The sequence below is a fragment of the Plectropomus leopardus genome, chromosome 15 (genome assembly GCF_026936395.1).
Source record: "Plectropomus leopardus strain MGB_pleo_1.0 chromosome 15, ASM2693639v1, whole genome shotgun sequence".
Taxonomy (NCBI): Eukaryota; Metazoa; Chordata; class Actinopteri; order Perciformes; family Serranidae; genus Plectropomus; species Plectropomus leopardus.
Genome location: NC_142190.1, coordinates 32,569,480 through 32,596,312, shown reverse-complemented (window position 1 = coordinate 32,596,312; position 26,833 = coordinate 32,569,480). Strand labels below are relative to the sequence as shown.

At 38.0% G+C, this 26,833-nt stretch overlaps 2 protein-coding genes across 3 annotated transcripts in view; one reads left to right on the top strand and one right to left on the bottom strand.

The window, feature by feature from the left end:
* Window positions 1-1,245, top strand: part of fez1 (fasciculation and elongation protein zeta 1 (zygin I)) — a 36,641-nt gene extending 35,396 nt beyond the window's left edge. For both annotated transcript variants that reach the window (XM_088088540.1, XM_088088541.1), the window contains exon 12: window positions 200-1,245. In XM_088088540.1, the coding sequence (XP_087944666.1) occupies window positions 200-216 (17 nt within the window). In that variant the 3' untranslated portion in view covers window positions 217-1,245. The remainder of the gene's footprint in view (window positions 1-199) is intronic.
* Window positions 1,246-3,860: 2,615 nt separating this feature from the next.
* Window positions 3,861-26,833, bottom strand: part of esama (endothelial cell adhesion molecule a) — a 90,024-nt gene continuing 67,051 nt past the window's right edge. Inside the window, exons 2-7 of the mRNA XM_042499717.2 lie at window positions 15,361-15,515; window positions 12,481-12,682; window positions 11,110-11,265; window positions 10,625-10,747; window positions 10,285-10,411; window positions 3,861-8,408 (exon numbers count right to left, since the gene is read on the bottom strand). Coding sequence (XP_042355651.1) covers window positions 7,880-8,408; window positions 10,285-10,411; window positions 10,625-10,747; window positions 11,110-11,265; window positions 12,481-12,682; window positions 15,361-15,515 — 1,292 coding nt within the window. The 3' untranslated portion in view covers window positions 3,861-7,879. The remainder of the gene's footprint in view (window positions 8,409-10,284; window positions 10,412-10,624; window positions 10,748-11,109; window positions 11,266-12,480; window positions 12,683-15,360; window positions 15,516-26,833) is intronic.

The window sequence follows — 26,833 nt, the reverse complement described above, 5'->3', positions numbered from 1 at the left end:
CAAAAGCTTGGGTTTTCAGGCCCCCAAAATGCCATTGTCATCTGAAAGAAAGGCCAAACCACAGCAAACATTTAATGTGAGTAAGTATCAGAGAAATTTAAGGGAATGTTGCTGCGTGAGGCCCCCTGTTTGGTAAATTCAATAAGTGCCAAATTGAACTTCCTCATTTTGCGACAGTGATCACTTTTTCCCTCTGCAGTCTTGTGTCCTACCTAAAGCACCGTCAGGCCAGAGACCACAGTGTGACGGAGAATTCTTCCTCTGAGGGCTTCTCAAGCCTCTGGCCCAAGCTGCATGACCTTCCATCTTTTACCATTATCAACCATGGATCCTCACCATCGACATTATTGTATTCACCTCAACTATGACTACTGCCTTTCGCTGAGCTCACCTTCTTCCCTCCTGCACATAACGCTCAGGCCAGACCCAAAACGGCCACTGTCTGAATAGTTAAGTGGGACAACCTACCCACATGTAAAGGACTTCACTAATGGAGCATGACATGCTACTAAATATCACAACACCACTTTGGTACAGGGATAAAACGTTATTGTTGTTGTTTTTTTTGTTTTGTTTTGTTTTTTACTTTATAGTTCCTTTATTTCTTTGTTCCCTTTAACAAAATCTCAATGTTGCCAAGTTCTGACACTTGTTCATAAACTGACCTCGTAACCACTGGGTTCTGTTGATTGTTGTGTGCATTGAGTCATAAGGACGACACTGTAAAATAAGTGAAATGCCATACTTCATCCACAAGTGATCATGCCCTGTTGTGTCTGAGATGAAAAGAGTGATTCATTCGAATACAAAAGCCATGCACCTTTTTCTGCCAACTTAGTACTGTAGCTCCATGTGAATGACAGCAAACACACAATTACGGGTGCGGTGCAGTGCATTATTAAGTTATTTTCTCTTTTTGCTTCACTATCTGAATATCCAGTGCTCTTCTGACTTTTTTGAAATCTCTTTTGATTTGTATCTAATATTTGATATAAACTCTGTTGCTGGTTTTCTACTTTTATTTCCTGTGTCATCAGAGCAAAAGGCTTCTGCTCATTCCACTCTGTTCAGCCGCACTGAGGTGTATCACTGACTTCTCCCTGGATATATCATCCCCTGATGAGATGAGCTCATTTCAATAAAGGCGTGCGTATTTGCATATTAGCATATTTATGACTTTCTTTGCGCCATGTTAGGTGAATGTTACATTGCTAATCGCAAATTCTAATAAACATTCTACCCTCATGCTGACTGCATCTGCCTCTTTCTGTCCATACACCTTGAGTTTAGTTGGTCACATGATGAAATTACCATCAAATTGTCATAGTTTAAGTATTTCCCAAAATAGAAAAATGTATATATGATATATATATAAACCATAATATATGATGGTTTGTCCTCCAAAATGGCAAAAAAGTCATGCTATAGTATAGTAACACTACATTGTATCGTAGAAAACACCATTAAAAAAACTATAGAATAGTGTATCATCCAAAATACCATAAAAAAGTAATACTATATTATGACATCCAAAGAACCATAAAAAGTCATACTATAGTATGTCATCCAAAATACCACAAAAAAGTAAAACAATAATGTGTTGTCCAAAATACCATTAAAAAGTAATACTTTAGTGTGTCATCCAAAATTACCAAGTCCTAAGTACCAAAAATACTCTACGATGTTGTTCAAAATACCCAAAAAGTTACATAATGTAATTTGTAGTCTAAAATACCAGAAAAAGTCATACTATAGTATGCAGTCCAAAATACCATAAACAAGTTATACTATAGTATGTCGTGCAAAGTACCATAAAAAATACAAGGGGTAATACAAGGGGCGCCTGGTGGCTCAGTGGACAGAGAGGCGCCCCATGTACAGAGGCTGTGTCCTCGCCGCAGCGGGCGCATGTTCAAATCTGGCCTCAGCTCTTTGTCTCCCCCTCTCTCTCTCCCCCTTTTTAGGCAATTTAAAAAAAAGAAGAGAAAAATACAATAATACAATAGTATGTTGCCAAAAATACCATAAAAAAGTCATACTATCATCCATCCATCCATCCATCTTCTTTTGCTTATCCGGGGCTGGGTCACACAAAATACCATTAAAAAAGTCATGCTATGGTATATCGTCCAAAACAGCAACACAAAGTCATACAATGTTGTCAAAAACACCACAAAAAAGTATACCATGGCATGTTGTCTGTCATACCATAACAAAAGTCATACAATTTCATGTCACCCAAAATCAAAATGCCACATTATGGTATTTCTCAAACATCATAACAGTTTAAAAAAAAAAAAAACTATCGAATGTCATCGAAAATACCTTCAAAAAGCAATTGTATAGTATTTCATGCAAGATAGCAAAAAACATCATACTGTTGTTTGTCGTCCAAATTAATTCATACTAAAGTATTTCCTGCAAGATAGCATTAAAAAAATCATACTAAAGCATGCCATACAAAATACCTTTAAAAATGGATACTACAGTATGCCGTCAAAAATACTATTTAAAAAAGTCAAAAACTAGTTATAGCATGGTTTGTCAAAAACGGTTACACCTGCACACTTACTCCATGCACACAAGTTTATTAGAGACAGCATTTCACTCCCACTTGGATCTTTGTCAGTTCAAAAACCTACGCAATGTGTGTACAACTATCCTTTTTTCAACTCATAGTATGGTATGTCGCCAAAAATAGTATTAAAAAAAAAAATTCCCCCCAAATACTATTATTGGATTACAAACACGACCACTACAAACATGAGGGGTGTTTGGTGTGGCTTACCTGCTCTGGACAAGATGGTGTTTCTGAGCAGGACAGGAGGCATCAGTCTGAAACGCGCTGCTTAAACAGAAACGAGTTACATATAGATAAACGCCATAGTCCATAAAAAAGTCATACTATGGTATGTTACCCAAAGTACCATTAAAAAGGCATACTATAGAATGTCGCCCAAAATAGCATAAAAAAGTTACATTGGCCTAATATATATCTAAATGGCATGAAATAGTCATGTTATAGTGTTGTCCAAAACTGCTAAAAATGTTTTTAAAAATTCAAACTCTAGTATGTCATCCAAAATACCATCAAAAAGTCATACTTTAACATTTCCCCCAAGACAGCATAAAAATATCATAGTATAGCATGACATCAAAAATGGCATAAAAATTCATAGTATAGTATGTCACCGAAAACAGCATAAGTACGACATACTATAGTATGTTGTTCAAAATAGTTATGTTATACTATGACTATTTTTTGGCAATATATTCTATGACATAATTTTTGCATTTTAATGAAATCCTATACATTTATTATTCCTTATTTTTTATGACATAGCATAATGTGGCATTCTTTTTATTTTTTTGTGACGAAATATGTTGTTTTTTGTCATTTTGCATTTTTAAGACAGACAACAGTGTAACTTCTTTCTTATTTCAATGACATGCTATAGTATGATGTTTATTTTTTGTTACATATACATATTATACTTTGCTGCTTTTTTCTTTCTTTCTTACACTATACTATGATGTGTTTTTTGACAACATTTGTAACCAGCAGAGGGCAGATGATGGCGTGAATTGACTGTAGTTCATGTCTGATTACTGCCATAGAACGTGGTTACACACTCCATTTTTGGGTGCAAGTCCTCCTACTGAACGATATCAAGGATTCATTTTCTATGTGTAAATGGCATCATATTGTTTCTGTCTCTGTGGACAAACATCCTCCTAGAAATGACACCAAATGAGAATCGGCTTTGGAAGTCAACACATTTCCATGTGGTAAATAAGGCTAATCTATCTTTAATATGGACATTCTGGAAGCTTTGGGGGAAAATATGCACACACACAACTGATCATTTCTCTTTTAATTGAAAATTTTATACAAAGCATTTTTCCATGAACATAAATATGGAGGATACACACTGCACATCCATGTCCAGTTTCAACCTACTGCAGAAATGAGCACAGGTTTGGCCCCTTTTTGACCTAAGCAGTTATACAATCCATCATGGTTCATAACTCACTGACATTTACTATTTAAAAACTCTCTTGTGCTCTTATACATCACTGTATAAAAATAAAGGCTTGTCTTGAATACATTTTAATATTCAGAATGTACACTTTTTTTTTTTGAGACACCCACAAATTAAATCAGTGTAGCTGTAAAGACCGTCATATTCAAAGTGATGAGTTCGTCAATTTCAGCTCCCACATGAACTCTTTCCGTTTTTCATGAATGTATTAAAAACAATACGGCCTTCGTCAAAATGACCCAATTACCATATGCTTCAGTGTAATGACAATACAGCACGATAGATAAGATTGTTACACATATATCTGGTTTTCCTTTCTTCTCTAAATCCAAATTATATTCTAACGTGTGTTTTACTTGAAAGAGTCCAGAATAATAAAGAAAAAGGCCACAGTTGAAAATAATACTTAGACTTCAATGCTTATATAAAAAATGATTTGATACCGAAGTTCATGTTATGTTCTTGAAACACTGCGTGTAAATGTGCTCAGGTCCTAAAGCCATCTGGATACATTCGGATTTTACAATATAAATGTCTAGCATGTAAAAACTCATCTGACATCACTAATGAGGTCAGAAGTTTAAAGACCACTCAGTAAAGCAGTCTTTCACAGAACAGGGCCGTATGAGCTACCGCTGCTCTTTATCAGAAATACTGACTGAAAGATGATAATGGCAGTGTGATACAGGAACTGGTTTTAATTCAAAACAAGCACCGAAATTTTCCTCAGTGGAATCTAGCCTTTAGGTCTTGCCTGGTATCAGATAGATCTGTCACCTCGTACATGTTTCCATCGTCTGTCTGACATTGTGTCCGATCCCACTGAGTTTGTGGGGTGTGAGAATTTCATTATCTCTAACAACAGACATATTTGTCTGAATCTATCATCTTTTTACTTCCACGCCAATGTGTTTGTATTTCTGCATTTTTTGACAGTGGAGGAAAGCAAAGTGAAACAAACTACGATTTTGGGCGATATTGAGAAGACATGCCGATTTAGAGCTGCCTCAATAGCAGTGTAAGTCTTGGCTATAGTGCTCACCATTGTTACTATTTCTCATTGGTTCTGGCAAAATGCTTGAAAACTGCCTGACAACAGAGTAGTCCTGCCCATTGCGCTTGGTTAATCGTTAGTCCCCCGCAGCACTTTTTTTTTTTCACCCGAGAAGTCGCTCTTCCTTGTCCTAATGCCTGATCAATGGGTCGAGAACTTGGTGAAGTGAGCCAGTTCAGCTCAAATACTGCCACTTTGCGACCTTTGGGGTGGGGAATCATATGCCAAAAGAACTGTCAGTGTTGTTATATGCCACCAGACATCACCAGCCAATACAGCATGATACGCAGACGGACGGCGTCACTTGATATGCCACAGAACCGTGTCAGGTTGAAACGCTGCCGGTGTGCAAGGGCGACTATGGGGCGATGGATTGATCCAACAAACTCCAGACTTTAATGTGCAAGTCTGGTGTTCGCTTCCCGTCTAAATGGATGGTGATGGGTTTTTTTACACCCTATCGTGTGCCTCCTTCCCCTAATCCTAAGCACCGTGCCAGTATGGGAGTTTGTTGACATCTCAGTGTTGGTAGCCATGTGCATTTGTTGCCGAAACATAACCACCTGCATCGTCATCCCACCATGTGCTTGTGTCATAACATCAATGTAAAGAGGAGATGCAGAGAGATACCTAAAGCGTAATATGTAGACACGGAATTCCACTGCAATGTGGCAACATAGGATGAGAACGTGTTCTAAGATCTAGACCCAGGTATCTTTGAGTGAAAATTCAGTGCTTATTTGGATCAGCAGTATTAAGTCAACATATTCTGATACAATATTATGTAGTTTACTTTAAAGTAGTAGTAGTAGTTTATCTTTTCCATCTTCTCACAGGATCACTAAGCTCCTTCAAGAGTCTTCACAACACCCTGACCTTAATGTTTTTGATGGAAACAAGCTCATATGAGCTTCCTGTTACCATTTCATGCTAATGTCAATTAAATTTGAATAAAGAATTGATTAAAAAAAGCTTTTTGGTCGGGGATACAAATCCTTCAATGTCACATTGAAGTAAACAGATTCTCTCCTCACTGACCTACACTGGAAAATAAACATTTAAGTGGAGCATGTTGAAATAACGAAGCATTACATCCTGTTTATCTTTGGTTCAGTATCCAGTGTTGCAGGAAAACATGTATCATATGTTCCATACAGGCTGTGACCAACATCTCCAAAAATAAATATCATACATTTACAATTTCAATTCTGCAAGCAACTTTAAATTATTACAACTAAAGTGTCGACTCATGTTTTAGCACAGTCACCACGCTGCAGTTCTGAATAGAGCTCAATATCATAAGAAGCTTTTGCTAATCTGTGTTTAAGAATTGAGTCTAAGAGCATTTAATAAACTGAACCACCGACAGAAGTAAAGCCAAAAAAAGGATTAGGATACTTTGCAACGCCAAATTTGATCATATTTATAATATTGTTTTATATTTCTCTCTACTAGTCTGCTGCAGAAATATGCTCAATAATACACAGATTTTCATATTTTACAACCAGTCCTCACTAACTTCACTTTGAGCTCCTCTGAACAGGTCTAAAATATATTGTGCTTCAAGCTATTTTGGTCATTATAACCCCTTTTTTGGGTAGTTTTTAACCCTTTGAAACCTGAACAAGTAGGTTTGATTTCTTTCAAAAACATGGAACGAAGGAAATTAAAGAGAAATCCGTAATAAAAATAAAAACAACAAAAAAATAAATTAATTAATTAAAATAAAGAAAATTACATATAACAAAAACAAACAAACAAACAAGAAAATGACCTGGGGAAAGCACGTAAAAATTATAATAATTATGTAACCTAATTTCAAATATGTAACTATGATAATTATAAATATAGCCCCTAGATTTTTGCTTTTTTTAAGAGATATTTTTCCCTACAGATAGCAATGAGCAAATTAACAAACAAGGCCCCAAAAACAGAAAGAAATTCACAAGAAAATTATCTGAAAATGAGCAAAGGTTAAGGTTAAAAAAAAGACTTGAAATAAGTGCAGAATTTCTTTTAAACTGTATTTTTCTGTAACATAATTGTAACAACATCATTATAATAATTTCAAATATGTATTTTTCTGGACATTTTTTCATAATTTTAACTTTTTTAAAACTCATCTTCAGGCCATTTTCTTCATCACTTTTTACTTATTTCTTTCAGTTTGTGGGACATTTCTCATCAAGTTGGTCATTGCTTTTTTCCCCATGTGTCTGAAAGAAATCAAACCAATTTGCTTGTGAGGGGTGACCAGGTTTTAAAGGGTTAAATAAAGTACAGCTGACCTGCATAACCCTTTTCTTATCTGTATATGAGACCTGCACACACATGATGATCAAGCTGCTGCTCATTTTGTGGAATTCGTGTGTCAGGAGAGAACAAAACATAATAGGACATTAAAAAGCTACAACTGAAAAGAACAAAGTACAACAAATAAAATACATTATTAAAAATGCGCATTGGTAATGTAGAAAAATGGATACTGGACAAAAATGTATGAAAATCATATCTATACATAGTTTGCAGTGTTTACAGTGTTTACAGAATATGAAAGACTTAATATAGTAAAGCAAGTTAACAGTCTGTGTCTGAAAGTCTTGCCAATAAAGCTTGCTGGCACCAGCGAGCGTCACTAAGTGAATTTTACCTTTTTATCTACTTTAATTCTTTGCTAAATATTAGTTAAAGCGTTCCCTTAAAAAAAAAATCAGCTGACCCTTTCTGAGAGCGTAAAGAGGCAGTGTTCCACTGTTTCTGTCGACAGCACTGTTTGCTGGCGTTAGACCAAAGATCCGGCCTGGTTCTGTGCAGGCACCATGATGGGCACCCCTCCCATGCGGGTGATGTTTGAGGCTGTGATGGTGGAGGTGGGCAGCGGTGGCGGGGAGGGAGCAGCTTGGAGCTGCAGGTGAGGCTGGCTGTAGGTCTGCGGCAGCACCTGAGCCTGGGGCAGCTGGGTGTAGCGCTCCGGTCTGGGGAGGGAGCCCCCGTTGGCCTCAGAGGAGACGGTCTGTCCTTGAGGCAGGGTGGTGTCGTTGTTGTAGCTGTAGTGGGTGGGGGTGGAGGCTCCGTGGTGGCGGGACGGGCGGTAGCCATCTGTGCTGCCTGTGGCGGTGATGATGGAGGCAGTGTATGAAGGGGGACGCTGGGGGTACTGCTGCAGGTGGTGGTGGTTGTTGTGGTGGTGGGAGGGCTCTTTATGGTGTGGGCTGGAGGCGATGGAGGACAGGGTGCCATTCTTGGAGATGATATCTGAACCCATGCCGCTCTTAGCCCAGGACACACGCTTGGGAGCCTGAGCGTCCTCCCTGGAGGTGGACAGGACACACAAGTTACCATTTATAGGGGCGCCTGTAGCTCAGACGTAGAACGGGTCATCCTCTAATCAGAAGGTTGGTGGTTTGATTCCCGGTTCTTCCAGTCAACATGTTGAAGTATCTTGGACAAGATATTGAATGATGGCTGTTCCATCAGTGTGTGAGTGTGCGTGAATGGTTAAAAACTGTTTAGCAGGAGGCACCTTGTATGGTAGCCTTGGCCACCAGTGTGTGAATGTGTCTAAATGAGTGAATGTGACTTGTAGTGTAAAAGCACTTTGAGTGGTGAAATCACTGTACAAGTGCAGGTCCATTTACAGTGGAAACTAAAATTACTGCCTGGCGGTTGTATATCTTCGTGCACTAGTCAAGTTGCGCTTACAGTTTACATGCATGTCAGTGAAAACTTCTACAACCGAGCAGCACAAAAGATCTCTACAATCAGCACAGTGTCAAGGTTAGTGTCACCAATTCAGTCTCTGACCGGCATCCTGCGTTATGACGTAATGGCTGTAAGTGTTTTGTTGACCTTTGACCTTTTGGATATAAAATCTTGTAATTTCATAATTTAGTCATTTTGTCATAATTAGCTTATTAGTTGCATTGTGGCCAAAATCATCTTTTGTAAGGTCACAGTGAGATTGACCCATGAGCTTCTAATGAGTTCATTCTTGTGTCCAAATGAATGTTTTGTGCCAAATTCGAGGAAGCACTCTGAGGTCTGTCTTTTCGATGGCATGTTCAAGAGAATGAGACAGACTCAAGCTCAGTGACCTTGACCTTTGACCATCAAATTCTACAGAGTTCATCTTTGAGTTCAAGTTGACGTTTGTGCCAAATTTAGAGAAATCCTCTCAAGGTGATTGTGATATCGTGTTGACAATAATGAGACAAATGCAAGGTCACAGGGACCTTGACCTGTGACCTATTATCTGCATTTCTAAATTCAAATCAGTTGATTGTTGAGTCCAAGTGGATGTTTTTTGCAACATTTGCAGAAATTCCCTTAAGGTGCTCTTGAGTTATTGCATTTGTGAGAATGAGATGAATGCAAGGTCACAGTGGCCTTGAGCCTTGATCTCTGACAACCAAAGTGCAAAAACTTTATCTCTGACTCATAGTGGACATTTGTGTGGATTTTGAGGAAACTCCCTCAAGGCGGTCTTCAGCTATTCCATTCACGAAAATGGGACGGATGGACAGAACCACCGCAACAACAACAACAACTAAAAATGACATTATGTAAGATTTGCAAGAAGAAGTTACAGATTAGCTGATTGACAGAAATATAAACCAGCAACTATTTGATAATCAAACACTTCAGTCACTGATGCAAAAATGCCAAATGTGCAGCCTCCATCTTCTACAATGTGATCATTGTAGAAGATGTTGGACGACATTGGACTTAAGAAAATTATGTCTTTTTTTTCTAGTTTCTGACATTTTAGAGACAAAAAAAAATAATTGCTTGATTGAGAAAACCGTGAGACGGACGGAAAATAAAATGTAGTTGCAGCCTTACAGTTACAGGGACATATCAGTCAACCACTTTGTCACTTACATTACCTCCTCTTTTTTATTACTGCTCAAAAATCTAATTTTTATTATTTTATCTTTTTGTTAAAACTGCCATTGCAAACAGAATAAACTGTTTCAACAAAAAGTAGCAGGTCTCATTTTTATTGAGCATTAACTTTATAATTGAATGAAGTTAATCACCTCAAACCAAGTGAAATTCTGGAAAGGCATCAGACAGCCTTCATGTTTGAGTTTTGGAGTGTTCTACTGTAAGCAATGTGTTTTTAATGATAAAATACTCTTTTCTTCAGTGATTAAGGCTATTCAGAGGTAAACAGCATGAACTTACTTGATTTCATTGGCCATGTCATCCTCGTTGTCTCTCCGCCTCTTCAGCAGGAAAAAGAAGATGAAGAGGATTGCGAAGCCAATCAGTGAACCCAATGTGGCTCCAACTATCATCCCCACATTAGTGGCTAATCATGGGACACACAATGATTACAGTCACAAAAGCACATGTCTACAGAGCATACAGATCTTTTTTTTCAAAGGTTTTTTTCTCTTCAAAACTGTCTCAAATGAGTGATAAAAATAGGAATTGTTGCGTTATAAGTAATCAAACACCAGCTTATATAATTTTCTCTTTCTGTGTATATGGTGATTGTGTGTGCTGTTGTGTGTTTACGTACAGGTGACGATGTCCAGGTTGATGACGCAGGTCTCTGAGCCAGCTGAGTTGCTGGCTGTGCACACATACTTCCCTGACATGTTGCTGCTCAGGTTGCTCAGTTTCAGAGTGCCCATCTTCTCATCTAAAGCAGCAGAAAACACGCAGAATTACAGTCAAACATGCATGTATGCATATTATTCCATTTGCACATGAAAATACACACATGACAGCACAAAGTCAGAATGCATGACAGTGGCATGCATTGTTTTGACGCAATTGTGGATATGCTTAATTTGACACTGTATTTTGAATTATACTACATTACTATATAACTATAGTTTGTAGGATACTTGCTACATACACAACTGATTATCATATTTCTAGAATTAAAACAATGCATAAGCGCAAAGACTGTCCTTGCTCAACTCCAGTAACAGGAGCAGGTCCATACATGGTACTGCAAAGTGAGTAATAAGAATGAGTAAGTGTGCTGGCTCCACTCACTTAGCATGGGTGAGAAGAAGACCTCCGAGGTGGGACTGGTTTTCTTCCACCTGTACAGAGGGATGGGCTTCCCAGAGCTGGATCTGCAGCTCAGAGTCACATTCCCCTTCAGCACCGGCTTCCCTGACAGAGAGCACTTGGGAACAGCAGGAGGGACTGACACAAGAGGATTACACAGAGTTTATTTTGTTAGAATCTACATCATAATATATGTCATTTAACCCTGTTTAGTCAAGTTTTCAATGTAAGAAGTACAACTATATTTATAGTTCTTACATTGGAAAATTGACTAAAAAGTCACTGTAAAATCTGACAAGTTGATCTTAAAAAAATACAGGAAATAAATATAACTGTTCTTACCTTTTGTTCACTTTATATCTGTTTTTAAGATTTTGCTTTAAGTTTTGTTGTGTTTACTTAGTTTCTTGAAGGCATCTTAAAAAGACAAGTGACATGAACTTAAGCTTAAGCTAACCAAGTTAGTCTGACTCAGCTGAATAGTTGTTTTATCTTGGTGGTATTTAAGAAACTGATTGCATTTGATAAATAAAATAAGCTTAAGAAAGAAAGATTTGTTTGCAGGATTATTTTCATCCTGAACATCTTAAGACAAGGCCAGAATTAGCACGAAACAAAAGGAGCTGTAAAATCAAACAAATCCACTTTAAATCCTCGTAAAGTAAATCTTTAAAAAATAATTACTTTGACGAAATATTTCTCTTTAAGGAAAACATTTCACTGTTTATTAATTAATTAATTTATTTTTCAGTTTGGTTATATCCTGTTTTTTTAATGAACACAGCATATTCATTAAAATTATATACACCAATACAAATATAAATATGACAGATCCAGCAGGGACACTAATTTACATTCATAGTCCCTTGGCAGACAATAGAAATACAGAAAGAAAAGGCAAAGAAGAAAGAGAGAAACAAACAAACAACAATTCATACAGAGGAATCAACAGCAGCAATGTAAAGTATATGGCCTAAAGTGCATGCTATAAAGTGCATGATGCAAAGCGCCTTATCAATATGCAAAGTGCATGATTCAGCACGTGTTGATTGCGTGAATGTATCATGTACGCCCAACACATACATACAACAATAGTAGTGTAGTTATTCAGTTAAGTCAGACTAATTTGATTTACTTAAAAAATTAAGTTGCTGTCAGTTGCATAGAACAAGTTAATTAACCCCTCATTTTTAAGTTGCAAAAACTTCACAATTAGGTATGAAATATACATACATTTAAACTAATAGTTATATTTATTTATCTGTATCAAGGCAGTTGGTTTCTTAAATTTCTCAAAACAAAGAGCAGCTTGTGAGCTCACAGAACGTGGTGCAGGCAGGATGTGATTCTTACCCCTCACGTCCAGGCTGAGCTCAGCGGTGAGACCAGGATTATCAGGGATGATGACCTGGCAGAGGTACCGTCCTGAGTCAGTCTCCTGGGTGTTGTTGATGTACAGCGACACGTCCCGTGACGGCATGTTAGCGGTGAACCCGACGCGGCCCTTAAACTGGGAGCTGCCCACGCTCATGGAGCCTTTGGTGGAGGCGATGATCTGGATGAAAAGACACAGAGAGCACATATCAGACGTAAAGAAACAGGAAATAAAAACGGCTTGTGAGCATGCAGTTCAGGAACATGTAATTGTTTATATTAGTGAACAACGGAGAGAGCCGTTTCAGTGACATGCATGTCAATATGATTGTATTTGGTGGTTAACCCAGAGTCAGAGGGGTCAGAAGGATTTTAATCCTAACATCTCCTGCCCAAAACATTGTGATTGTTTGGACATTTTTTAAAAAAAACATTTGGTTAAATTCATGACAGAATAAACTGAGTTACATGAACACAATTTGTACTCTACTCATAAAATCTTCTTATAGAATCATGTACAGCTAACGTTAACCCTCAGTGTGCCGGAACACACAATGGACACTGCTAAGAAAAAAAGAATAAATCCCAACTGATGGGATTTTGTGTGTCTGCATTTGAATGCTTAATGTACATCACAGGAGTTGGTTCTTTGAATATCAGCAGTGATTTCTGCAAACAGGGTCAACAGTCAGCACCTCCAAGTCTGAGGCCATGCTTCTCTGCCAGAAAACGGTGGATTGCCCCCTCTGGGTTGGGATAGAGTTACTGCCCCATGTGAAAGAGTTCAAGTATCTTCACGAGTCCACAAGTGAGGGTAGAATAAAGCGTGAGTTGGACAGGTGGTTTGGTGTGGTGTTTGCTGGGATAGGAGCATCATGCTGGGCTGTTTGAGGCTCAGAGGGAGCTGAGTCGAAGGCAAAGCTTTGATTTACTGGTCTATCCATATTCCGACCCTCACCTCTGGTCATGAGCTAGAGACCGAAAGAATAAGATCATGGATACCACAAAACATGAGTTTCCACCACAGTGTGGTAGGGCTCAGCCTTAGAAACAGGGTGAAGAGCTCAGAGATCCAAAGAGAGCTCGGACTAGAGCCGCTGCTACTTTGGAAGGGGGCCAGTTGAGGTTGTTCAAAAACATGGGGAAAAGGCGATGAGCAACTTAACAAGGTATGGCTCCAAAATCAGCAAGGAATTAGAGAAAAGATACAAGAAAATTACCCAGAGAAAAAAAAAGGAAAGACTGAGAAAAAGAAAGGAAATGTTAAAAAAAACCAACAACAACAACAAGAAAATGACCCAAAATGTTCCAAAAACTAAAAAAAATATATATAGTGGTTTATTTTCTTCTGAAACAAATTTAGATAAATAATAAAAAAAACATTTCTTGGTGGTTTCCAAGGTGGTCATTGCCTTTTCCCCCCATGTTTTTTTTCCTTTCTTTTTTTTTTTTTAAATCAAACCAATTTGTCAATTTGTTTCAAAGGGTTAAAGACTGATTTAACAACCTGCTTAAGTAACATTGAAATTTCAATGCAGATTGAGTCAATACCACTTAGTTCATGGAAGCCAGTTAGGTTTGGTGTGAGACAAAAAACACTAAACAGCTCACTACATAGTTAGTCAGAAGCATTTACCTCACATTATCTTGACTGCACACCGTGGGGATGGCTGTGCATCTTTGTAACATACACATGCAACTCTCTGAAGAGCTGCGGTATCCAGGTTTGTCTTTGAGGCAGAGACAGTTTGTTCTTTTTATTCATCTTTTTGGCTCTAAATGACAGTGAAGCAGAGTGGGACACTGGATGGCCATCCAGGCAAAAAAAAAAAAAGCTTCACTTTTAATCAACTGTGTCTTTTCCAGCTCTCTGAGTTCTCCTCTCCCCTGTTTCCTTTCTGATTGTGATCCTCTTTTGGCTCGTCCATCTGTACAGCCCAGTAATCTGACCCGGGCAGATATGTAAACTGAGCCACAGCCAGGTCTCCAGATAATGTGTAAAAAAACAATACAGAGTTGAGGAGGGGGCTGTTCAGATGGGACTTGTTATGCAAGACCCCTCTGCTTCGTTTCATGTTTTAACGCAGCCATTATTTCATAAAGAATCTGATATGGAAAAACACATTTATCTTACTCCACACTAACTACTACTACTTATTATCAATCATACCTCCGCTATTATTATCATAACTATAAGTGAATTATAACCACATACATAAACTACAATATGTACTAACATGTAATATTACATGCTATCAAAAAATACATTTATTAATTTTATCACTACTACTATTGTTATATGTTATTGTTACTTTTATTGTTGCTGTGCATCTATCCCTCTCTCTCCCTCCTATGTATCACTTTGTGTACTGTAATTTTATTGTTTTTTACAACATCTATTGCATGTCTGTGCATCCTGAGAGGGGGATCCCTCCTCAGTCGCTCTTCCTCAGATTTCTGCCATTTTCTCCCCCATGTTTTAGGGTTTTTTTGGGGGAGTTTTCCTTAGTATCGGTGAGGGTCTAAGGACACAGGGACGTCTGATGCTGTAAACCATCTGTGATAACAGGCTTTATAAATAAAATTAAACTGAACTGAATTTATTTCCTAATGCAGGAGAGCTACAGTGCTCGATACAGTGCTTGTATTAAAACCTTAAACCTTTTGTGTCTTGGATTAATTTCTAAGGGTTTATGAAGGAAGAGCTTTGCCAGATTAACAGTGTAAGAACAGGCAAAGGTTGTAGGTAATCCCACATATTATAGCCACAGCTGCTGGGCTGGAGATACTGTATATACAGGATATGAAGCAAAACATGAACAAATATCACCTCCATGATTCTGGTGTTCATTTCCTTACCAGCTGGGAGACGTTAGAGGAGAAAAAATTCCAGAGGATGGTGTTGGTGCTCAAGTCACTGGCCGGGATTGTGCTGTACGAGGCCTTCAGCACCACCATCTGACCCTTGATCACATCCATACTATGCTGGGGCATCTGGATCTGGGCCCATATCCCTGTTTGGAGGAGGAGGAGGAGAGAGAACTGTTAGTGTGACCTCTCTGTAAGACAGGTCAAGTTTTCATCCTATTCACAGAGTGGAGCTGAATGCATCTGTATTCATAACAGCAGTCAAAATTTCATTTGCAAAGCTGACGACACAGTAGTAAACACGTTTTGAATTTCATATCATGTCATAACTCAGTCAGCTGCTGCCTTCAAGAAAACTTTTACAATTCTTATGTTGTGTAAAAATGTCACCAGCACACAGATTTGACAAATTAGGATCTGATCCAACATTACTCATAACAGTGATTAAAATGGACTGTGGGGAAGAGATTTCACATGCCATAAATGATAATAACAGCATCTGTGATTAACCCTTTGAAACCCAGGGCAAAAAAAGTCAATTTAGATTCAGGAAATTACTTTTTAAAAAGCTAGGGAAAAACTGTGCTAACAGATATCACAATTACATATTTAAAATTATGTTATAGAGTTATTATAACTTTAAATGCACTTTTTTCAGGTATTCTTTTCTTTTTACTAATTTCTTGATAAATTTAAGGACATGTCTTTATGCGTAGCTCATCCAGTTTTTGAAAGAAATCAAGCCAGTTTGCCAGATTTCCACTTACTATTAAAAGTCTTGCATGAATGTCAAAGGACAAAGGCAAGTCTATGCATTAAGAATCTGAGAAATCATTGGCTCATTGGTCAGTTTCATCATGTCGTTGGAATAAACATATAAAAAGAAGTCTGTTCACCATCATGAAAATCATTAAAAATGTTGCTCCTACCAACCAGTGTTGGGAGAATATCCATGCAGGTGAGTACGTGAGGTCTTCAAAAGTCTACAATAAACATCTTCTGAGTTGTCAACATCAAGCGACTGAATCGCTCAGCAGAAACTTAGTTCAGAACAACAGTTTCTATCAGGTCATCCCAAGAAGTCAATCTGTCCAGCTGCATGTCCACAGAGCTCTCTGTTCTTCATCCAGACAAGATTTGATCTAACAGACTTATCAGAGGCTTTATGTGACGTCTATATGTGACGTTGACATGAGAAAAAAAATGCTGGGAATCCTGCAACAGCACACGAAACAACTCTTTTATCATCAGTGTCAAAATGTTTACCTCTGTTTCAGTTAGAAATGACATTATGTAGTGAGAAAATAAGGAAACATATGTAATAATAAACAACATGTCGTCAGACATCAACCCATATTACAGCTATGTCAGGTTCCAGCGACTGGAAATAAATTTGATGCTATGTTACATAATGTGATGGGTTGTCTGTGGAAGATTACTGCAACAATTTCATTACGCACAAGAAAATTCAATGACTTTTCCAATACTTTCAATGATATTTAGCAATTACATGACTTTTACAGCCTGAAAAATGCAATTGTGAAATATCATGATTTTAACCAGAGAACTTATTTTAGGCCTCTAACCAAAAACTCATTCAAAAAACCTATTGACTTCAAGATGAGCACACTGGGAGTGCTAAAATGCTAACTCATTTCCAAGTTTTAAGACAAATTCCTGGGGAACTCTATGTTAGCATCTTCTTGATGCTATCTTCTTCATAGACACCATTACATACAATAATCAAAAATTATTCAAGTTACAGATTCTTATACTTTTCAATAAACGAGAGGAACAAAGTAAAACTCAATATTTCTCTGTGATCAACCAAAAGGGACAATGCATTTTACTTGGATTCATGTCATTGTTGCTAAGTTGGTGTCTAACGAACCTATTCTTTACTTGATTACTACATTCAGTATCAGTATTATGTCACACTGTGTACTAAATGAAATACAGAGAACAAGCTTGTGAATCCACCAGAGGCTGTCATGTGGCAAAATAAGAAGAGTTCATGTATCTGGAGCAGCCTGAAATGCACCACTAAGGAACTCATTGTCAGAGTAAACTGTGGTGTGCATGTGTGACCAGAGTGGGGCAGCAGAGAGCCAAAACACATCTGCTACTAACAGAGAAATGTGGCATGCCCTCTCTGCATGCTTGTATTTAGCTGTTTTTCTGTTGAAAATAATTTTATATGTGTGATGTTTACTTTAATGTGTCAGCAGTTAGGAAAATTACCAACTTATATTTAAGTGCACTGTAACTGCGTGACAGTCAGCTACACATTTGATTGAGAAAATTCACTGTTAAGATCACTGTGCTCTATTCATTCAATTATTTCATGCAATATTTTTTTGCTTACTACCATAAGTTTCAAAGTTTTGAGATTCCCTACTTTGGGAAAAATATTGTTGCTTTGGATAATGTTGTTAGAAATCAGAAAATTCATTCACTGTCCATACTAGAACCTCTAAGACAGGGATAGTAACAAATAAATCGAAACACCCCCCCCCCACACACACACACTCCCAATCTTCTCATTTTCTTTCTCATCTTTGACCTCTCCCCTCTTCTCTGAGCAGGATTTTTCTTTGTCTTTCAGACTCTTCCCTAAAAAAATATCCCTTTTAAAAATTTGAACATTGAGGAGAGGTGCATCTGAGTCAATTCTGATCAGTCTAACACGGCTGCCAGCTCTCAAGTGTCTATGTGTTCATCAGAAGGCATGCAATGTAGAAATGTGGCAGGTGTGCACATTTTAAAAAATTGATAAGATTTCGGTGTGTGTGCTCATTGGCATGAGCTTCGTGTGAATACTAATGCAAAATGATTGGAATCTAGCTAATGACATCCTCTCATGCACCAACTCTGCAGCCACGACACTGCACTCCAAAAATAGTGATTTCAAAGCCACGCAAGATTTTCACACACACACATGCACGATGCATACTGTAGTATCCTGCATCACTGTACTGAGACGGGGACTGAATAACAAGACATTCTCACTAATTGGTGCCATTGGGTGCCACCATTGTAACTAACAAGAGTGTGTCTCCATGCACAGGAAGTGATGCAATCAAATGTAAGTGCAAAAGTATGAAGTAGTGTTCTGTCCAGACTCATCAGTGACTGCTGCGCCTCCTGACTATATCTGCACCAGCTATATACTACAAAGAGGAAACTTGGTCTACCAATGTCATGGTACATGACTTGTGGGTATTGAAGTCCGCAGTATTCAAATAGTGGCCTCGGGCTGGCTACTATTTGGGGTCACCAACTTGCAAAGTTCCCTGGTGTTGCTTTAAAGTCACAATGAAAGTGTATTTCAGAAGTGTCCTGCCTGCTTACTCCAGCATATTAAGGTGGTGACACAGAAAGTGGTGAACCAGTAGGATATCAGCTAAAGAGAGAAGGACAGATTGATGTTTTGTGGTGCGATTGTTATAACTTGTTTTTATATGCAACTCTTGTTACAGAACAATACCTTACTTTTAGGCACTTCTTTTTATATTTGACTTCAATAGCAGCCCTTTGGCCTCTTGTGGGCAGTGGAATCAAGCAGTGTAGTCAGTTCGTATTTAACCTAGTCCTGCCCTACTGTGATGTATAGGGATGTCATTTCTTTTTGCCCTCCCCGATCCAATCTGATCCGATCCGATCAAATCTGATCCAACTAATTTATTATTGAGTATCTGCAGATAACGAGTCCTGATCCAATACTTTTGTTTTCCTAGATAATACAACTGCACAGTGCTCACCTTAAGAATGCTTAGTTAAAATCATTAATAAAATTTCCTGCATCCAAGCTGTTCCTTGATGGGTTTTTTTTTTAACTTATTAGCCTAATATTGCTATTTATTTATTTTTGATTGGTTAGTACTACTGTGCTGTGACTGTTAAGTACTCTTTACATCGATTAGGTCAAGGCTGGTTGTGCAAAGAGGTCGTGGTTAGGGTTCATACTAGCCTATCACAGCAGAGTAGGGTGGGACTAGGGGGAACAATCTTGGGAAAAAAAAACATTTTGACATATAATCCCTTCAAAAATGATCTGGTGAGCTTGTTAGGAAACGGTTGCTTATTTACACTGAGCAGTTGGGGAGGGACATTAACATTATCATTAACATTATCTTTGTCAGTGGACTACAAGCATCTACATATTACACTCTACTGTAAATCTGCTGTTGAAATTCCGGGATGCCGCAAACCAACACCAGGACATTATAAAAAAAAGCACATGGTTAGGATTAGGCTACAAAGGCATGTGGTTGGGTTTGGAGTAAATCATCATGGTTTTGCTCTACATTTACACAGGAAGTGAACAGTAGGCTCCTAGATAAAAGTCCATGGTTGGCTGATTCCACCCACCATCCCTACTGCCCACCCTAATGCCCACCCTAATGCGACCTTCCAGCTCCTTAGATTACTACGAGTCACATTCAACCATTCCCAAACACACAAACTGATGGCTGAGGCTCCTGTACGAGGCACTCAGTTTTTAAACAGACACCAAATGGAACAGCCATCAGAGGCAATTTGGGGTTCAAATTGTAACAATGACTTCAACATTGTCTACTAATAAACTGCGATCATGAAATTACTGATTGTAATGAGATTCCGGGTTCCCCCTGGTGTTAGGAAAATCTAGCTTCAATTTCAAATAAATGTATTTTCTAATGAACAACTCTGCTTTCCCTGCACAGCTGAAATTAGAACTGCAACAATGTGCCATGTAAAGAGATCTCCACAGAGAGTAGGTGTAGGTATCAGCTTCTCTGTTACTGTGGAGACGGATGGCGCTGATAGAGAAAGGATCAGTGCTGAGAGAGAAAGAGAATGTATGTGCTATACAGTAAAAGACTGTCTAAGAAAGACTCAGTCCGGTGAAGTCATTATGAAATCCACAGAGGTAAGGAAGGAGATGGATGAAAAAAAAGGTGCTGAAGAGGAGAGAGGAAGGACAATAGAAGAGATTCATTGTATCAGTCAGTCTTTGGACCCTAAGAAGATTTGCTGTAGCGGTGAGAAGCAGACCTCCAGTCTGGAGAGGTGTTGACTGATGGATGGATGGTTGGATCAGTGGACATACAGAGATGACAGAAAGAGGCTTAAACATAAATGCAATGAGTCACTGTGGAGCGGCTCTCTGATGATTGTAGTAAGCCTGTAACAGACTCTACTGAGAGGCTGCTGTAAGTCTCAGAGAGAGGGACAGACGGACAGATGGAGGAATGGATGTACTTATCCATAGACGGTATATTACATACAGTATATGATGGTCGGCACATCCCTAGTTTGGAGACATATCTAAAAAAGTCCTTCCTAAAATCTCAATGTCTGTTTAGGTGGACACTACAGTATATTGAGAGTATGTTTTACTGTGTTACCTTTCTTTCAGACAGTGGTTTCCATTAAGTTAATGAAGTGATTGTATCGTTCTTATCAAAGCCAGACTCCATTGACAAAAACAGTAATTTAACATAAATGTAAACAGGAGCTGCTGTTGCCTCCATCAGTCAGTTTCATTGTGTTATTGTCTGACTTTCGCATCTGAAAGGGTTAATCGAATTCACCAAAGTCACGCAATAAGACAAAGTAACTAACTGATGGAGGCAGCAGTAGACCAGCAGTTCCTGTATTCAGCAAGTTAAAATAATTGATTTTTTAAATCGAGTCTGGTGGCTTTGACAAGAGCGGGGCACTGAAGCTGCTAACAGCTTTCCCGTTGGAACAAGCTGTCTGACAGAAAGGACAGCGATGAAAATCCTCTCAGTATTGCATACAGTGGAACTCCAGCCTGCTTCTCCAAACTGGGGGCATGGAGACTGATATCTACTGCACTCTTCCCTGTCTTTGTGCTGCGCTGTCTCCTGGCTGTAACTTCAGAATTGACTGAAAGACTTTTGACAAGAAAGCAAATAATCTCATTTCCAAAAATGTGTCTGAGTGTTTGATCAGAAGGACCTGAGAGGCTCTGTTGTTGCTTTGCATGGACATGGTGCTTACTATTGTAGAAAACAAAACATAGTATTTTGTTCTAAAGCTGCAATTTGGTGACCTGCAGTGTGCATACAAGACCACCGAGCAGGGATTACTCCCACACCAACATTTCATTGCAGGAAATGGGCCAAATCTCCAGCTCCTCATTAGTGTGGATGGGCTGCTCTTCATGATTTAGCCTGATCAGACGGTGTGTTTTTTTCCCCATAAAAATCTTGCCAAGTGCTGCTGTAAGAAGATTTCCTGACAGAAATCCTCAGTGATTCCGATGAGAGTGCAACCCACCAGGGGGAAAAGATGAATGAATGAATGGAGAGATGGAATATGGAGGGATAAATAGAGAAATGAACAAGGCCACATGAATCAGACTCATAACACTCACTCTTCACTCTTAATTTGGTCAGTGAGTCTTAATCTATCCCAGTGTGGCAGCTCTGAAATCCACTCTGCAGGCTTCATGACGATTGGCTTTAAATATTCCATGGTGACTGATGGCGGTGCAGATGGAAGCCTGCACGCTCAGTGTGAAGGGAATAAAGGGAGTAATGAGGTCTAGATGGGTCTCACTGCAGGTAATGAGGGAATTTCACTAAGTCTGATTTAACAAGGTGTTTCATGGTTAGAAGGAGCAGCTTCTTTTCATCCCTCTGCCTTTACAGGTGAATGTGCACTGTAACAGGACTTTATATGGCTACAATGGGGACGTGGATCTTTGGAAACATGATAGTAGGCTTACAGGTTTACAAACGTTTTTAAACCACAGCCCCATCAAAGGATTTTTTGAGCTGACCGATAGCAGGTGAGAAATGTAGTGCCAAAGAAAAAATGCTGTGTGATGGCAAGGTCAAGTGGTAAAATACTCTGAATACAGCATCCTTAGCTTAGGGTACAGATTTGGTTGTTGGGTTTGATGATTACGTAAGATAAGAGTTAAACTTGTAATAGAACAGGTAGAAAAATGGGAGATAAAAAAAAGATAAATTACTTCTGCCTAATTTCACTGGTGGTGGTGGACAAAGTTTCTAGTGTGCTTATTTTGTGAACGCTGTCGAAAAAAAAAGAATCCAAACAATTCAGCTTAACATGGCAGGATATTAAACACGCACTATAACTCTTTTCATACAATGTTGTTTACTCACGGTAAACTATTTCCTGTTGGCAAAACAATGAGACTGGCTGATAATGTAATCAGGCTGTTTTATGACAGCGACTGAAAAACTGAGCTGTTTATTTGGAAAACACGGCAACATTTTATTCATGCACCAGTACGTGTTGAATTTTGCCTTTTATTTTCATTTTTTAACTAAACACAGCTCAGACTTGTGTATGGTTATAGGCTAGGACTCAATACAGAGCAAATGTACAGGCAGGACACGAGGCAACATATGAGTGTTGAAGATGACACAATGCCTCGGTGAGAATATGAACCTCAGAGCCAAGTGTTTATTGTACACCAGTTGGTTGGCATTCCTCTGAACGCTATATGGAGGCACAACAGAGCCAGTTCTCTCCCTTGATGAAAATAGTTGTGTACATGTGTGTTTGTGTGTGTGTGTGTGCACTCGCGCATATATATAACAGGGAACATACTCATCGTTACACAGTCACCAACAGGGAACGGCAAAACTAACAGGGGACATTTTTTAAGTCCCCACTTGGACATGCTCTAAATCATCATAAAATCATGTGTTATGGCCTCTGGTGAAATTTTTCAGATTTTGCCAAGAGGGGACCAAAGTGTGTGTGAGTGTTTATATCCATATTCAGAGCTCTCCCTCCTGGTTGGAGCTGGTATTTGAACGAATCATTCACACACGTCGCTTTTTAACACTCTTCCCCAGCAGCCTTTCAGACTTCAGATGGGCCGTTAAACAGGCTTTAGTAATGTTAATGTGGGTGACATGAAGGCCACAGAATGTAATGTATCAAATATGATACAAATAGCATGATAGGGTTAATAAAGACACCAGTCTCCTGAAAAGTGATTTGTTATTAGTCTTTGCATTAAAATTCAAGGCTTGGCTTTAGGTGATTTCATAAGTTTTAAGCTCTATACTGTATTAAAATAAAGGGCTACCCAGAAGGCAGGAGAGAAATCAGTATTTTAGAGCCTTAAAAAAAGCAAGAAAACTATAATCCAAGCAGAATAAACCTTTACATAAAATGATCAGCAGTAAGATTTTTTCTTTTTAGGTTTAATTATGTAAAATGATGTAACATCAGACCTTGACTAGACCTTTAAAGTTGTTCAGTCCCTGACGATACTGACCTGACCAGTTTTCACGAAAGCACTGAATGTCAATCAGTTTTTCAATATACTTCAATATACACTCTCAGTCTGTACGCATAGAAATGTAATTTGTTTGTGGTGCACATTATAGAAAACATGTCCAAACATAGGATAATGCAACATGAGTCCACTGTTGGCTGGTACATAATGACAATTAGTTCCTCTTGATGGCATGGAGTGACGCTCACTCCTCCACCATGTAAAGAATAAATAAAATGAGATAGATAAGACTTACACAAAAGAATCTCACCTAAATAATTCAAAATTATTCCTCAACTATGATTACAATGACTGTGATTATTATAATTATAACTAATATTTTATAACAAACTATAAAGGCTCAGTTTTAGTGGATGGCTTAACCATCTAGCTTGACACTGTTTTACAATACGGCTTCCCAGAGGGCAAGGAAATATTTTTAAATCTAAAGAAAGGAGAAATAATAATAACAACAATAATAATAATAATAATAATAATAATAAGGGTAGGAAGAAAATGTGGAGAGAAAATACCAGCAAGATCTTTACTAATTTTAATGAATTGCTTAAATTAGTTTATTATCAGAATTTAACTTAACCTTGAGATTAGCTCAATCCTCCAAAACTCCCTTTGAGTTTTAGATGCACTAGGAAGCACTAGATTTCTGTCAATCTACAATGTACATATGTTTTTTCTCTATAATCACAGGAATGCATTTTATTTGCTGATCTACTCTACAGGCAAAAGAGGTCCACACTTGTGTAGTATAAAGCAAACAGGGGTCCACAGTTATTGGCTGGTACATAATGACACAAGTTACTTGTAAATATATCTAAACTAAATCATGTAATTTTTTTTTGCTTCTAAAAGGATCTGTAAGTATGTATTTTTGTAACTGAATATAAAGGCTCAGCCGTTGTGGATGTCTTTACCATTTTATAGCTTGACACTGTGTTTAAAAGGAGCTACCCCAGTCCATTCTCATTGTTAACTTTTCAAATACATTCCTCTGTCAGTAAGCTTTTGGCATACCTGCATCAATCTGGATCACGGCAGGATGATGTGAGATGAGAACATAGCCGGACAGAGCCAGCGGCATTGTTATTATACGTCAGTAGACAGCCAGACAGCACGAGGCAATATCTGCATACATCTTAAGTGGGCTAGCATCACTTGAGAATATGGATGGATATACTCAAAACTTCCATTTAACAGTTTTTACAAGCAAAAAAATGCCATGCAAGTTTTAGGTTTTATTTTGAGGATTTAAAGTTTTTTTCTATTGGGAAAAGAATATTAAAACAAAAATGTTATTTTTTTTTTAAAAAGGAATAAAGTTTCATCATCATTGAATGATACCTTTTCAGAGCCAATATTTGCATAAAAATGAAGCAAATAATTTAAAAATAGCTTTGTTGGTCCAAAGTCTTCTTTGTAAAACATCAGAGCCACTCAGAAATACTTAGAGGGCAACTGAGGAACTGAGTGGATTAGTTGTGGGCAGACATACAGTGAAAATCAGATTTTAACCGGTTTAAATAGTTAAGAATTCTGTATAGTTGCAGTGATTTGACAAATTGCAGGGTCTCCCAGAATTCACAGGAATCAGCTGAATTTGGCATTTATTGTTATGGTTGAAATCAATGTGTGCCCATCTATAGGAATCCATTTTATTTGTCGCCCACATTACAGAAAGAGGTCCACACTTGAGTTGTAGGAAGTGACGTGAGTCCACTGTTGGCTGGTGTATAATGACACAAGTTCCATCTTAGATATATAGTATAGAGTGACATTCTATTTCAACATGGATAAATGACAAAGAATAGGAAAAAAGAAGTTAGATGCATTATTGTTCAAAGAAAATAATCTTACAAAATGTAATAATAAAATTATTTATTTTTTAGGAAATTGGAGATAGAAATATCATTTTAGTTTTTTCGCATACATTGCTTTTTGAATCGTGCACCTGAATAAGTTTTTGAGTTGCTGTTTAAGAGTGTGCTCCTTTTACCTTTGTGTTGAAACACATTGACAACCCATCATGATATAAATGACTAGAGCAATCTTAATGGTATTTATAATATGGGAGGTTTTGTGAGCAATCAGTTTGTCTCAGTTACAGGGATAAGTCAGTTAGAGGAATGATTAACCTCTGAAACCCTCTGTTCAACTGCTGAGATGAACTATTTCAAATTTATAGGTTTTTGGCTGTACTTTTGGCTGTATTTTAACTTTAAATTCTAAAAGGAAAGTCAGTCACACTTTGTCCCTCTTGGCCTGTACAAATGACACTTCTTGTTTTGTTTTGTTTTGTTTTGTTTTATATTTTCTCCAATGTTTTAAATTAATCTAAATCTGCATTAGACAGACAAAATTGTATATACACATTACTATATCTCAAGAAAACCGAAACAACTACAACTACTAAAACAACTAAAGAAATATAAAACAGCCAACAATACAAAAACTGCAGAACTAGGATCAAAATAGATTCACTTTCAAGTAAAATAAAAATAACGCTGAGAGATTTGGATTGGATTGTCTGCGTAATGCACCTTTAAAGTCTTCTGTTGTAGGAGAGGAACTGAGAGTTTTTAAATGGGTGTACTGGCATGCAAAATTACCAGCACATTTATGGATTGTGTCTTAACAGAGGCTGACTACTCATTTTGTATTGATTAAATGATTTGCCATCTCTCTGTGTGCATGCTGCAGTGACCAGAGGGACTTATTATTATTCAACACAGTTTTGGTTTATATGAAGAATTTCAAATTCCTTAAAGGGTTTTTAGTTTATGATGTAAGCATTAAACAAGTGTCCAGCACCCATGTGCCTTTAAGGTTGCCTCTGAGAAATGAGTGACTTGGAGAGGGTGAGGGGTCAGCGTGTGCAGCTCTGTGCCAGGCCTTGATTCTCTGCAGTGTGGGGGTTGGTTTCTTTGTTGTTGACGATGGTCAATAGGCCATTCCACATTAAGCTTCAGAGATGCTAATTTATATTAGCTAGAATGTTACATCCAACTCTGACTGCCTGAGACATGGGTCTGTTCCCTGTCCTGGTTAAGCAAGTGGCACACAGTGCTTATTTTAGCTGGTACAACATCTCTGGATTATTGGGAAGAACATCCTAAAAGTTTACAGATTGGGCATATAATTCTCCACCAAATTCTACTAGCTTGAATACTGATACAA